The 13,919-nt window shown below is 39.3% G+C and overlaps 1 protein-coding gene across 1 annotated transcript; it reads left to right on the top strand.

Moving 5' to 3' along the window:
- The first annotated feature begins 6,801 nt into the window (after positions 1 to 6,801).
- LOC127533171 (uncharacterized) lies at positions 6,802 to 13,310 on the top strand. Its single transcript, XM_051945678.1, has 5 exons — positions 6,802 to 6,908; positions 8,714 to 8,884; positions 11,052 to 11,909; positions 11,991 to 12,051; positions 12,936 to 13,310. Exons 2-5 carry the CDS (start codon positions 8,725 to 8,727, stop codon positions 12,997 to 12,999), a joined length of 1,143 nt encoding a protein of 380 aa, XP_051801638.1. The 5' UTR covers positions 6,802 to 6,908; positions 8,714 to 8,724; the 3' UTR covers positions 13,000 to 13,310.
- Positions 13,311 to 13,919: the final 609 nt, after the last annotated feature.

Consider the following 13,919-nt stretch of genomic DNA (forward strand, 5'->3'; position numbering starts at 1 on the left):
TGTATATATACATATTTCTTGTGTGTTTTATTTCGTTATTCTCATTGTTTCGGTTTTGGAACAGGTGCACAATGCATTTAACTATATAATTAAAGCTGCAAGCAGCGTTGGTCAGGTCCTCGCATCCAAGCGGCCTGACTTGGCAAGAGACAAAATATGAATCATATTTCCTGTTTCATGGCAAGAATACCAAAATGGCCGCCAGGTGTCACATGGATGTGAATAGGGCCGGACTCTGATGACACTTGTAAAATTTGAGACAGATTGGAGCATGTACAGACTGGTTAGACAGCACTTCCTGTTTCATGGCGAGAAATCCAAAATGGCCGTCAGGTGGCGCTATGACTCTGAGTATATCTACCTGTGGATAAGATTGGGGCCGGACTCTAATCACACATGTAAAGTTTCAAGCAGTTTGGAGCATTTACAGGCTAATTATACAGCACTTCCTGTTTCATAGCGAGGCATTCAAAATGGCCGCATTCCGTGGGTCGCCATTTCCATGCCCTCAGACTTTTGCAGAGCATTTTGATAAATCTTGATCACTCATGACTGGAGTACATCCTGGACAAATTTCAGCTCTGTCGAGGATTCACTGTTTGAATAATAAATTTTTGAAAATGTCCAAAAACGACAAAATATGAATCATATTTCAAAATGGCCGCATTCCATGGGTCACCATTTCCACGCCCTCAGACTTTTGCGGAGCATTTTGATAACTTTTGATCACCCATGGCTGGAGTACATCCTGGACAAATTTCGGCCCTCTCGGGGTTACGCTGTTTGAGTTTATAGATTTTGAAAAGTGTCCAAAATGACACAAAATTGTCCAAAATATGATTCATAATTCAAAATGGCTGACTTCCTGTTGGATTATGGGTAATGGTCCAAGAGGCTTTTTTGTGCGGCTTGATGAGCTAGATACGCGTACCGAATTTAGTGGCTCTATGTAAAACCCTGTTGGGGGCTGAATTTTCTTAGTTTTCTAGGGGGCGCTGTTGAGCCATTTTGGCACGCACATGTGCCAGTCCCCTAAAATATAAAATTTTTCGGTGGCCCTGATGTGTATGGCGATTTTCACGCGTTTTCATAAATGTTTAGGGGGTCAAAAAGGCCAATTTCGAGGCCGACAAAGACTATTAAATAAACCCTAGGGTTTCAATAGGGTCCTTGACACCGTCGGTGCTCGGACCCTAATTATTACACTATGTAGAATTGTGTTTGTGTCAAATAAATGTCTTGAATTAAAGATGAACAGTGAAAGTTGCTGTAAGGGACATTTCACCAGCTGCGTTAGGAACCTAAACCTGGAGATGTTGCTTGCAGACCTAATCACCAGTATCTAGACATGCTGGTTTATTTACATATGTAAAGCTGACTTTCATTGTGGGGATGGAGGCTATCAGACAACATGACCTGCCTGAAAGACACTGTACCTGTGGGAACTGGTGGTGGTCTGTCGCTGACTGCTCTGCTACTGCATGTACAAGAGTATGCATGACCTCAATTTTGCCAAGTCCTTGAGGGTCCAGACTGTCCACACTACAAATGTCCCAGGAAAACATGTATTGCTTAAACAAATACAGTATTTGGCTTATGGAGAGCCTGTACACAGTGTTTCTCAGCCATTCAAACACATAGAACTCATTAAAAGGAACTTTGTTTGCACTAGAGCCCTTGAAAGAGAGCATCATGTCATCTCCATTCACTCCAATAGACCTTTTTTTTCACTGTGTTGACCGATCATGGAGCCCCTCAATAGTTCCTGGAAGTTAGCAGGAAGTACTAGCAGCACAGTGGACTTACAGCTGAGGAGACTCTTTATTCACAAGGTCAGATACTTAAAGAGTATGATATAAGAACATGATTTTATGAGCACCCATGAACAGGGGCTACAGTGGTCTGATATTAAATGTGCATCAGCCTCATGGTCCCATACTGCATGTCTTCTCTCTACTTTCCTGTCTGTGTCTCAAGTATGTCTATCTAATAAAGCCAACAAAAGACCAAAAAATAACTAAAAAAAAATATGATTTTATGTCATTCGCCTGCGTACTAACTTGAGTTCAGTTCCTACACCCAACCACTTAGCTTTGCCAATAAACACACTGTACATAATGCCGAGTGGCTGAATGCAGTATTTGGGGATACTTTGTACTCCTAATTACTGGAAATGTATACACTCATTAAATACCTAAAAGATAACCAAGAACATCAGAAATTTCATATAATTTCATGTTACACCAATAACTGATAAACCTTGTCCCACTTAAATATCAGCAACACGAGCTGTTGATGATCACAACTAATGAATTCCAGAGCTCCAGTCAGGGGAACATATTCATATTCATTTACCCGTCTAAAACTGTACATGAGTGTCTAACATTGTCTTCTTTTCCTCTTTCTCTCTGTCAGCACAAGAACCACAGTGGGATCGAATAAATACAGCAGCTTTCTCCTGCAGCTCGAGTCCAAGGAGTCCCAACCCCCTGGCTGTAGGAAGCTTTTCACAATCCTTTACTGTTAATAAACCAAACATTAAGCTTCCTGGTAGTGTGCTCTTTGTGAAAAAGTGCAATTGCAGTATTATAATGCGATTACCTTGCATATTCTTCTGCTGTTGTAATCTTTGGTTTGAATAAGATTACTCCTCCTTACTTCACTCAACATTTTATTTCTGTTATCCTTGTCACTTGGGAGACCACACATTCAAGCTCCTTTCTCTGATCAATTAGAGCCCCATAGAAGAAAGAGAGGGTTTTTTTAGAGATTATTTAATTACAGTTAATAAGTAAAAAGACAATATATAAAATATATGTTTATATATCCATCGATTGTCTAAGAACGGCTTAATCCTCATTAGAGTCATGGACACAAAGTGGCCTAAGACTGATTTATTTGCTCATACTTGGCTCAGATCAGTTATTGTTTTCATAATGATCTGAGCAGCACAAGACCACTGAGAGGAAACTATGCTTCAGTTCAGAATTCATTGTGTAGTAGATTTTAAATGATGGAGCGTTACCACAGGAGCTACCGTCAAAGTGTGAATGTCGACAAGGAGGACGGCATGAATCTGTTAAACCACCAGCAGCATATTTAGTCCCTGGGTCAGAAATCCTGAATACGCTAAACTGTAGCCTATACAGTTTGCTGTTTTCAGTTGGGATTTTGATTTGTAATTGATTAACTGTTAAGTCCTAACATGAAATACTTCACATCTCCTCAAACAGCCATACCAAAAATGCTGCCAATGCACATGAATGCAGAATAGGAAAAAGTTTGACTGCAGAACTTTTACTTCACAGAGTATTTTGCATTATTATAGTGCTTGTTGGTGATGATCTGAATACTTGCAATACGTGCGAACACGGCTCCTCACAGTCCTGTTTGGGTGGGTTCTATCGAACACAGTGGCTCGCCCCAGGGCTGTGTGCTGAGCCCCCTCCTGTTCACCCTGCTCACGTATGACTGCTCTGCAAAACATCCGAGCTGCCATACAGTGAAGTTCGCGGACGACACAGCAGTGGTGGGATGCATCACTAACAACGATGAGTCCCACTACAGAGAGGAGGTAGAATTGCTGGTTGGCTGGTGCAGAGACAACAACCTCTGCATCAACGTTAAGAAGACCAAGGAGATGGTGGTGGATTTCCGCAGAGCCAGACGTCCCCCCCATCCCCTGCACATCGACGGTGCTGACGTGGAGGTGGTCTCCACCTACAGATACCTGGGAGTACACCGGTCTGAGGACCTCACCTGGAGCCACAACACCTCCCAGCTGATTAAGAAGGCCCACCAGCGCCTCTACTTCCTCAGAAAGCTGTGGCGTGCCGGTCTGGGAGGCCCAGTCCTGAAGAGCTTCTACCGAGGGGTGGTGGAGAGCATCCTAAGCACTGGCATCACTGTGTGGCATGGCAGCTGCACGGCCGCAGAAAGGAAGGCTCTGCAGATCAGGCTCTCCCTTCAGGGAGAAGGTTGTGCACATCCGGACTAGAACCACAAGACTAAGAAACAGCTTCTTCCCTGAAGCTGTCAGGCTGTTGAACAGGTCTCTGTAGACTCTGTTTTTGTATCATCACCACCTCTCCCTGCAAACACACACACATACACACACATGCACACACGCAAACAGGCACACACATTTATACACACACTGCACTACTGCACTAGGCTCTCTATTTATCTACTAAATATTGCACTAACTGATGGTTCATTACACATATATTTATTTTGTAGGTTTGTATATATTAGTGTGTCTCTTTATACTTATATTGTCTTTTATGAAAGTGTTTTATATTGTGTTATGGCTGAAACCGGGACCAGAGTCTAATTTCGTATTGTTTCATGTGCAAATGTGGAATGATATGACAATAAAGAACCTTTGGTTTGGTTGGTTGGTTATAACCACTTGTCTGTACAAACACAGAATGTACAGAACATGCTTAGTGAACTATGTATGTAGGTGTACTATTCCCTTTGAACAGAGACAAGTGTCATTTCTCATGTATGTGACATGAGAGTTAAAGTAATTAAAAACTGATGACCGACTTAAAAATGTGACAGGAATCCAATCTTACAGGCAGCCTGGAGAACCTCTGTCACCGCTGGGATGAATGCAGACACATACACTTTATGAACTTTGCTCATTGCTTCCTGCTTGCTTGCTGTTGAGTAGAAGTTAAAATCATTTGGATCAAATAGTTTCCAGAAAACACAACGACAAACACAACACAAAGTGACCACAAACAGAATCAAGATAACCACACAGATGTACTATTGTTTGAATGTCTGGGGTCACCCAGGTAATTTCATGTTCTCCATGAAAACTCACACTTTTATTTATGTGCTAAAATAATTACACAAGGGTTTTCTAACAATCAATTATCCTTTCGGCACCATTAGATAACACAGTGTAGCATTAGAACACAGGAGTGATGGAAATGTGGAGATATTCCATTTAAAATCAGCCATTTCCAGCTAGAATAGTCATTTACCACATTGATTCATTTCATGTGTCTTCACTGAAAAAAACTGCTCTTCACATTTTTCTTTCCAAAATAAGGGCATTTCTAAGTTATGCCAAACTTTTGAATGGCTGTGTAGGTATAACAAACTTAGAAAAAGCAAAGTGACCACAGAAGAGGTAAAATGGGTTAAAAAAATTAAAAGAAACTGGTAAAATTAACATAACAAAATATAGAATGACCACAAAAGATGGAAAACAGCCACGAGATCCACAACAAACATAAAATACAGAATACAGCCACAATGAGATACAAAAACCACCATAAGAAGATGTAAAAGAACTACAAAAGAGGCCAGGTGAAACTGTAGAATTGTAGTGAAGGCAAATCACTGAGTGAACATTCCTAAAGGTGCACTATAGCCCTTGTTTTTATTTCGTTGTGAAAAAGCTCTTGGGAAACCGTTGTTCCTGTCAGGTACCCCTCTGGAGAATGTAACTGTTTTTCTGGAGGAGCAGTGTGTAATTTACACATATTTCTCTGAGTTCAAGACCTTTATTTGTCACAAACACAGTTATGCACAGCATACCACACAGTGACACACAGCACCTTAATCCTTTAGCTTTAGACTTAATGGAACAATGTGCTGTGTGAGTTCAACACCAACATGTGTGTTTCCACAATGAGACAGCAAAAATGGCCTGGACATACCAGTTTGTCCATTTCTTTCTGCTTTCTGATACAGTGTTCCCAGAACAATCTGATCTGGTCAGTCGGCATTTTTTCATGGTGACAAACCCAAAATGACTCTGCATTTGTTCTCAGTTTCATGCTATCATCTTTCACTTCATGTACCATGAAAAACTATTCACTGACTTTTCTTGACTGTGACCGTGATCTTTCCCTTGGCAAGACCAAGTCCTTTAATTGTCCAAACATGAATCTTCCAGTGTTTATATGTTCTAAAAATGTTGTAAAATGACAAAACATTTCATTTTTTCTTTACTGGATGTAAAGCACTTGGCACTTGGAGGGTATCTGGGCTTCTATTTGATGTGATCGTTGATGTGTTGGGTCAAATTAAATTACGATTAAATGACCACAAATATTCAGGCTTCTCATAAAGATATGATAAATGACTGCAAGAGAAACATAACAGATAATAGACATTTAAACAATACAAGCAACAAAAACATACTGTCAAAAGATGCAATCTGCCAAAAAGAGAGAGCAGTTTGTCCCACTGATTGTCAGAGCGCTGCATTGAAAACAAGTGAATCTGAAAATTCATGCGCAGCAGGAAACAGCCTGCAACTGCAACGATAACGTGACCGAATACACAAATATGTGAGCTAACAAAGTCAAGAACTCCTCCAGCATGAACACACATAACCACATTACCACAACAAACTTTCTAACATGGTTCTGCCTTTTCTCTACAACTTGTAGTATTTACACGTAATCTCATGTTGTCTTATTTGTCATATAAATCAGACGATTGCAGGTGTTTTCTTCATGTGCAGGTGTTTTATTTCTCAGTTTTTCATAGTTTCTCAAAGAAGTTGAGTTAGAGAGGCTCTGAGTGAATTTTCTTTACAGAACCAAGTGGCTGAACAAAAATCATGAATGCTGACTGCTGCATGTTTTACATACACGCTGTACTTGTAGATATGGCACTGACACTTGGTCTGAAACGCAGCACTGTGATGGTGTTTGACAGTGGATGAAAGCTGTGATTGTTGTGTTCACGTACTGGGTGACGTGTCTTTGACAGTGGCCTGGTTATTTCAAGGAACTGTGAAAGCAGTGAAACAGGTCTGTCCATTGGCTGATGCTGATATAACAGCGGACACAAGCAGGGAGGCAGCTTCCATCAGTTCATCAAATCCATCAGGTGATCAAATCCATCAGGTGATCAAATCCATCAGGTGGACAAGCACGGTAAGACATTCTCCTTTATTTTGCTTTTATTGCGATGCTATCTGTGATGCTTTTGTAATATTGTGAGACCAATCTCAGTGATATCTGTTATTTAGTTTCCTTCTGTTTTCTGTTGCTTTTTCTTTTTACTTATCACTTTGTTTGATCCTCAAAGAAATATGAAAAAATATTTTCCAACTGTAGACTGTTTGAATTTTTAGATCAAATTAGAATTCATTTCTTCTTTGTGAAAATCTGTTGTGATGTTGGAAATTTATTTTAAGTCAACAGAAAGTTCTGTAGATAAACAGGCCAATGTTTTTGTCTTGAAAAAATATTTTGTTCAAGAAAACATATGAAACAAGTCATGTGAATTTTTCCTTGCTCATCAAATTTGTAGAAATGAGAATCAGTGTCTTTAAACAAGACAGAGAAAGAAAAGAAATGACACCCTACTCTTACAGAACTTGGCTTTAACATGATTTACGTTGTACTAGAATCATGTCAAATAATCTCACACCCCTCAAGCATTTTGGTTGTTCAGAAACTCCTGAATACATTTGAATGTGAATACATTTTTAGTATAGAAAACGAATTCTCTAAACCAGGGGTGTCAAACGTGCGGCCCAAGGGCCAAAACTGGCCCTCGAGAGGGTCCAATCCGGCCTTCAGGACGAATTTGTGAAGTGTAAAAATTACAGAGAAAACATTAACTGCAAAATGTAAATTTATAAATGATAAATTTTGAATATTTTCTAGACCATGACAAGTTTTTTTGAACATAAGGTAAAATAGTACATTGCTTATTGTTCTTTTGTCATTTTGTGTCTCATTTTTGTAATATTTTGTCTTGTTTTTATTGTTTTTCCTCTTTTTTTGTCTGACTTTTGCCTTTTGTCTCATGTTTTTGTTGTTTTGTTTCATGTTTTTGTTGTTTTGGATTTTTCATTGTGCTTGTGTCATTTGATGTTTGTGTCATTTGTCCATTTTTTGTCACTTTGGAACCTTTTTGTCTAATTTGTTGTCTCTTTTTTGATTTGTTTCATGCTGTTTGTGTTGTTTTTTTTTGTTTTCTGTCTCGTTTTTGTCATTTTGTGTCTCATTTTTGTAATATTTTGTCTCGTCTTTCTTTTTCTTTTTTCTTTGACTTTTGTCATTTTGATCATAAAGTTAGATATTACATTGTTCAGATACGTGTGACTAAATGTTTTGTGCCTTTATAGATAAACTGCGATCTGTACATTTTAATGTGTAAATGATAAACTGAGGCATAATATTGTTAAAATTAATTTATTTTTCTTCAGAAATGTCTGGTTGTTCATGATTTTTTGTAAAAAGATAATTCCTTAAATGTGAACATTTTTAAAACACATGTTTTGCACTAAAACGAAGGAAAAAATTTGGAGTTTATTATTTATAGGTTATTATGCTCTGATTTCCCTGTTCCCACTTGACATCAAATTGGGCCAAATGTGACCCCTGAACTAAATGAGTTTGACATCCTTGCTCTAAATATTTTGTTTGTATGTTTTTTTTTGTTTTCTTGTAGCGTGCTTGTGTCATTGTAGAACATGGACTAATGATCTGCAACCTAACTGTTGCTCTCCATTAGCTTCTGACATGCTTTTACCATTTTTAACTATTCTCACTACTAGCAGGCCACAATTACAGCAAACTGTGCTGAATACTGACCTATTGAACACATTTGTTGATGCACACAAACATAAAATGGGAAGATTTGCAGTTTTGTCTTTATTCGTGGAAATAGCTTCCAAACCCACTCCCTTATTCACGACAATCTTTTCATTTTCCTCATTTCCTTTCAGAGTGTGCTGACATGAAGCTGGGGTTGCTGGCAGTACTGGCTGTGGCAGTTCTGGTGCCTAGCCTTTCTGAGAGCCGGATTGTCTCCAAATGTGAGCTAAAAGACCAGCTGAGTAAGGCGATCAAACTGCCTGCACGGCTTGAGAAACACAGGGAGGCAGTCTTGGAAAGAGGTGAGGTGGATTAATGTGGGTGTGGAGCTTTATTGGTTATATAACTCATGAACAACTCTCTTTAGTTACTGCTGGTTTCAAAGATTCGATCCAATAATGAAAAATATCATTAACAAATTCATACTGGTGTTTTATAAGCAAAATAGAATATTTATTAGTCCAGATTTTTAGCATCTGCAGCAACAATATGCACATTAAGGTACCAATAATTTGGATATATGATAGTGTTGCCTACATTACTGATAATTAAGAATGTATACCAATTAGTAGTTTTCCTTTGTGCTACTTTAAGAGTGCTTTTATAATGATGGTTTTATGCTTGTTTCTAATAGCCTATTATTTAAGGGCTAAGATGCAGGTTTTCTGTCAGAATCAAGTGTAAAATAGTGTTAAGTGGTTATGTGCTATTTCATTTTGAATAAATGGGGTGAGTCAATGATATAAAGACAATAAAGACATATTTTAGATGAAATGTTTTCTAGTAATTATGAGAAACGATTCACGATCCTAAATATTTTAGCTTTTGTTTTGATAGGCTCCGTGCACATAATGCTAGTTATTATTATGTTGTAGTTTAACACCAGAGGATTCTGTACCCCATGGATTATGTCCAGTTTCAGCACTCAGTGCTAACGCAGGATGTAGTATCCTTTTTTCAAAACAAGTTGTCTTCCATCACGAACCTCCAAGTAAGGTTCGCATTATTGTTGACTGCAGTCACATATTTCAGTGGTTCAGTCACAAGTGTGGCCTTCACCACAGTGTATCTGAAGCAAAACCAAAATCAGACTTTTAAACAACACGGCCACAACATAGTATTAACAAAATCAATGTTTTTGATTGTCATCTGTGATTTTGCAGAATCTTCAAGTCATTACATTCTTATTTGGATATGGCTACATGCAGTGGTGCACTGGTGGTGAAATTTGTTGGGTGGGCTAACAAATGCATAATACTGATTCAATGGTTAACACAGCTACAAAAGCAACATCACCTATGATACACACAGTTGCATCAATTACAGGTACACTATACTTTTTTAGTGCTCTACATCAACACTCTCCCCCTCTCTCTCTCTCTCTCTCTCTCTCTCTCTCTCTCTCTCTCTCTCTCTCTCTCTCTCTCTCTCTCTCTCACACACACACACACACACACACACACACCACTACAAAACGTGTTCCATCTGCAACGACTGCCCACAGATAGCCTGCTGAAACTGTCTTATTACAACTGTTTGGCGACATGTAGTGCAAAACACGCCTTCAGTACAACAGATGACCTCAGCAAAAACAAGGTGTCACAGTCCTTTAACAGGTCAACATGGGCCCACCTTATTTTAAAAGAAGCTCACATCGACGGCCAATGTGATCCCAGTCTCTTAACTTCCAGCTTTTCCTCCAAAGACATTGAGGAAAATGGACAAGAAAGCAAATAATCCACCTCGTTCATGCTAACGCCCGCCATAGCTTAACCTTTTCTCGCTGCGTCAAAGGCCTGTGGGCTGACCGAAGTTAGCCCAAATGATCAGTAAATCACGGGGGCGGGACATGACACCTGTCAATCACTTACAAGAACGAAATGAATGAAAGCGGACTGTATCTGCTGGGGCTGTAAAAAAAAAAAAAGCCCATTTAGAGATATTCTATGTTTTTCTTTGGACTGATTGGTGCTGTTGCTACCTTTGGTTTCACCTAAACTTAAAACAATCTGTTGTAAGTTATTTGAAAAATAATGTTCTCATCTTTTTTGTGTGGGCCTGGCAGGGCTTAGCCCTGTTAGCCCATTTATACCAGCCATCCCTGGCTACATGTCATAATATGAGAAAAGATTTCATATGTGGTAAATATACTTGAACCAGGCCTAGTGGTCCAAGGGACTGGGGGGCTCCTGATTGTTGATGTTTCTTGTTGGAAACTCAATGAGCTCATTCTTTAATGACTTCAACAATACACAAAATGATTGTAAAGAGATGCTACATGACTACAAAAACTAATACAAAACTAAAAAACACCAAAACAATTACAAATAATTACCAAAAGTAGCCACTCAAGGCAAATAAAGTCACATACAGTAAATTCTAAATGTCAAAGGAAGGCAATGGCTCATACTAACTATGTCTCTTTGCTTCTTCTTCTGTTTCCTTGATTGTTCTGTGCCCTGCTTCCAGTTACCTACAGTGTATATAGGAAGTCCGGTCTGAACACCAGCCTGGTCAGGGTGTTCGGCAAACGCATAACTACAACAGCAAAGCCAACAACAAAGGCCACAACTCCCTCAACATCAGGAGGCAATGGAACCACCACCAAAGAAATGACTGGTCCAACTGATATCCAACCTGCTACTAATGAATCAGTTACCATCAATCCAATGACCACAAATACAGGAAATGGAACCAACAGCAGTGATGGCAGCAGACGAAAGCGTGAGGCTAATCCATCCCCACAGGAGTCAGGGGTGGAGGAGAACGTTGAGGAAGCAGTGAATGTGGAAGTCAATATAGAGGACGATGAATATCAAAAAAGTGACATGGATGAGGGTGATGAAGAAGAGGAGGTGGTCGATGAAGAAGAAGAGGTTGAAGAGGTCGAAGAAGAAGAAGAAGAAGAAGAGGTCGAAGAAGAAGAGGTCGAAGAAGAAGAAGAAGAAGAAGAAGAGGTCGAAGAAGAAGAGGTCGAAGAAGAAGCGGTCAAAGAAGAAGAAGAGGAGGGCGATGAAGTAGAAGAGCGGGTCGATAATGAAGAAGAAGAAGAGGGGGTTGATGAAGATGTAGAAGAGGTGAGCGATGAAGAAGAAGAGCAGGGCAGTGAAGAAGAGGAGATCAATGAAGAAGAGGTCATGGACAACAGCGAAGTTTTGAAACGTGAGAAGAGATCATTCCACCGCAGAAAGCCCAAGCAGAAACAGGGACTAAAACCAAAACTGCCTTGGTCCATTGGCTTTTATGGGCTCTTCCAGCTGTCTGACAGCTACTTCTGTGATTCAGGTTATCGCTGGTCCATAAATAGTTGCAACACATCCTGTACAGGTGAGTCCCAGAGAAAGAGCAAATGCTGATAAGTATTTAATTTTGCATATTGCTGATTATTGTTTGTTTTTTCTCCTGTAGCCTTCACTGATGACGACATATCAGATGACATTGCTTGCCTTGTAAAGACTCGACGCTGGCGGTAAGTTCCTGTTCACACAAGTCAAACCATTAAAAGGTTAAATAAATACTGTATGATTGTATAACAAGTTAATTTACTGGCCTGTTTACACTTAATCATTTGAAAAAATTATGCAATGCACAGAACCTTTTCTGTATGAGGGTGTTCTCCTTCACTTTGTCTGCCTCATTTACATTAAACTTTTAAAGGGCACTCACTGAAATGCTTTGAAATTCAAAATTTCAACCTTAGAGTTTTAATGGAGGACATAAGACTTTTTACTTTTGTGACATACAAATTTTTAATTTGGGTTTTCTCAACTGACCATGGTTAGTTTTGGCATTTTGACTGCAAATATGGAAGAGGATTGAGCCGCAAGTCCGTCTTTTCCAAAAAGGGAAAGTTTGACACCTTCCAGACATCTGCTGATTGGTTAAATGCCACGATGTAATGTGCTGTAACCTAGAGTGATCTTTGCCGATTGGCTGGGAAAAACCACATGCTTCTCGACCTCACTGGTGGGAGCAACGCCATATTTAATATGTGCAGAAGTTACCAAATATGATCACTTGCCCGACTAAGGGCTAATGTGCTTAAATCACAGAAACACCCATCAGTTTAATGCAACACAGTTCAACAGCAAAAGAAATGACCAAAAATAAAACGACCAAGCAGCTGAATCCACAGCTCTCTGAGCCGATCACTGGTGCTGTGGTCATACAAATCTGAAAAGAGGTCACACTGAGGACTCCACGCTAAATGCCCGTAAGTGGTGTATTCATTCAAGAAAGAGCCAAACAAACTTCTGCAGACATGTAATGCAATGTTAAATAAAAAATAACACAATGGTGGGCCCAGAGTATGTGCTTCTTGTGAAACAATAGCCACTGTTTTCCATTGACCAGGTATCTGTTGAGGAAAGCCCGCCGGTATAATGGTGCCAAGGGGTTCTTAGAAGAGTGTAACTGAGCAGCAGCTGAGGCCCTGCAGGATCTCACACCAGCAACTTCTTCACCAGTTCTGCATCGGAACGGAGCTGTGATCCTGAGCTTTCACCAAAACAGTGTGTTGCAATGTTTTGTTTTATCAAATAATTAACCTAATGTGATTATATTTCAATTTCGCTGTGGAAAACTAACAGATCTTGAAAGTAAACTGATGTAAACTGGTTATGGTGTTGCTTTTTATCCTCAATCAGTGATTCTACTGAGGTGGAAAAAACAAAATTATTCCTATAACTTTTGCTTTCTTTCATCTCTTAATAAATACATTCTGCTGCACAGTGTGGGTCTGTGAGCTTTTTTTTGGTAATACTGACTGACTGGCGTTTTCTGATCAACTCTGCTGCCATAATAACCATCACAGACACTCTGACAGGTCACATAGCCATACTATATGTTACAGAAAGGAAATCTGTTGGTGTGTAGCTTGTGGCAGACCTCATAAATGGGTCCTGTACCTCCTGTTTTTCCCTTTACAGCACATATTAGAAGTTAAGCACAAGTGTGGGAACACAGTGAGCACAAAATTATGCCTCCAATATCTTTTTATTGACACTGAAAATACATGAAAAGTGCATCTTGTATTAAAATTTGTTGAGAAATTAAGATTGGAGTTATGCGAGACTTTTATGGAGATACAATCAACAGCTCTGGAATATGAGCCAGACATTAATATGATCAATAACGTAAAATGTGAAACAAGAATAAGAATGTTCTTCTTTCTGTTAGGTTTAACATTATATCTCTGTTCAGGAAATAGGTGACCTCAAGTTTAGTACATTCTGCATTCACTGCTGTCACACCTACACTGTAAAATTAGAACTGTTATATGACTGTTTTTGAGTAAACCAGAAGAACTGTGAGAATTTGACCGAGTTCCATATTTGT

Source organism: Acanthochromis polyacanthus, chromosome 3 (assembly GCF_021347895.1).
Source record: "Acanthochromis polyacanthus isolate Apoly-LR-REF ecotype Palm Island chromosome 3, KAUST_Apoly_ChrSc, whole genome shotgun sequence".
Taxonomy (NCBI): Eukaryota; Metazoa; Chordata; class Actinopteri; family Pomacentridae; genus Acanthochromis; species Acanthochromis polyacanthus.